The 1,012-nt window shown below is 48.0% G+C and overlaps 1 protein-coding gene across 1 annotated transcript in view; it reads left to right on the top strand.

The window, feature by feature from the left end:
- The first annotated feature begins 736 nt into the window (after window positions 1–736).
- The window catches only part of LOC112519935, a 15,210-nt gene continuing 14,934 nt past the window's right edge, over window positions 737–1,012 (top strand). Inside the window, exon 1 of the mRNA XM_025128254.1 lies at window positions 737–878. Coding sequence (XP_024984022.1) covers window positions 737–878 — 142 coding nt within the window. The remainder of the gene's footprint in view (window positions 879–1,012) is intronic.

The raw sequence follows: 1,012 nt of genomic DNA on the forward strand, positions 1-1,012 counted from the left end.
TGCTTCTCATGAATCCAACAATGACGACAGCCATGTACAGTCAACAGGCGCTGACAGCCGCACACTTGTCTTTTTGCCCATGAAACCAAACAACCACGCCATTGAACTGTGCAACACCCTATTTGACGACCGTTTTGCGATAATCATAGAGTTCTTCAAGAATTGCATCCTCCTCCCTGCCCTCACACTAGTGAACCCTAGTGTACCATTAAAATAGGTGCAACAGTACTGGCAAACCTACGAATTTCATCCAGCCAGTCACGGTATAATGGGGGATATGGACGCCCCAAATGATATGATATGCTCGCTAAAGATATCGCGAGCCAAAGTTTCTAGGGTGTTATGCATTCCCACAAGAAAGGAACTCGGGATTGAACAGTACGACGAACCACCATCCTCTGAAGACATCCTCTGGTTCGTAAAGATGCTAGGTTACAATCGTGAACTATGAAATGTCTCAGACTTCAAAAGAAAATTCCTCCCGCCAATGTGGAATTTGTTCTTCTCCATCCTCAACCGATCCCTCACCTGCAAGCTAGGTTCCCTAGACCAAGGGAATCTCAACATAATGACAATTATCTATGGGCTTTTCTTCAACCTAAATCTCGACTACGCCTTCCACATTTACAACGAGATTCATGCGACCGTGATCAAAAAGTACAAACTTCTAGCCGCAGGAAAGCCACTCTCTGCAGTTCTCTTTCCCTGCTTCCTTGCCCTCTTCATTGGGGACGCGATGAGGAAGCACGAACTACCTGCTGTGGAGCCCTTCACCCCGGTATACAAGATGCAAGGACACTGCCCAACCCTTTTGAAGGAAGGATACAACATCAACCGACCGTTGTCCCGAGCTATGCTCACTGTCATACCATCGAAAGGTGAGATACGCAAGACCTATGAACGCTCCATGTTGTCCCAAGAACCGAGGGCAGCTACCCCGGAGCACTTAGAGCCGTCCCCCCTCCAAGCGAGGGAGCACAAGCGTCATCTTCATCGGATGATGAAGATGATG

Source organism: Cynara cardunculus, assembly GCF_001531365.2.
Source record: "Cynara cardunculus var. scolymus isolate 2C chromosome LG 10, CcrdV1, whole genome shotgun sequence".
Lineage (NCBI taxonomy): Eukaryota > Viridiplantae > Streptophyta > Magnoliopsida > Asterales > Asteraceae > Cynara > Cynara cardunculus.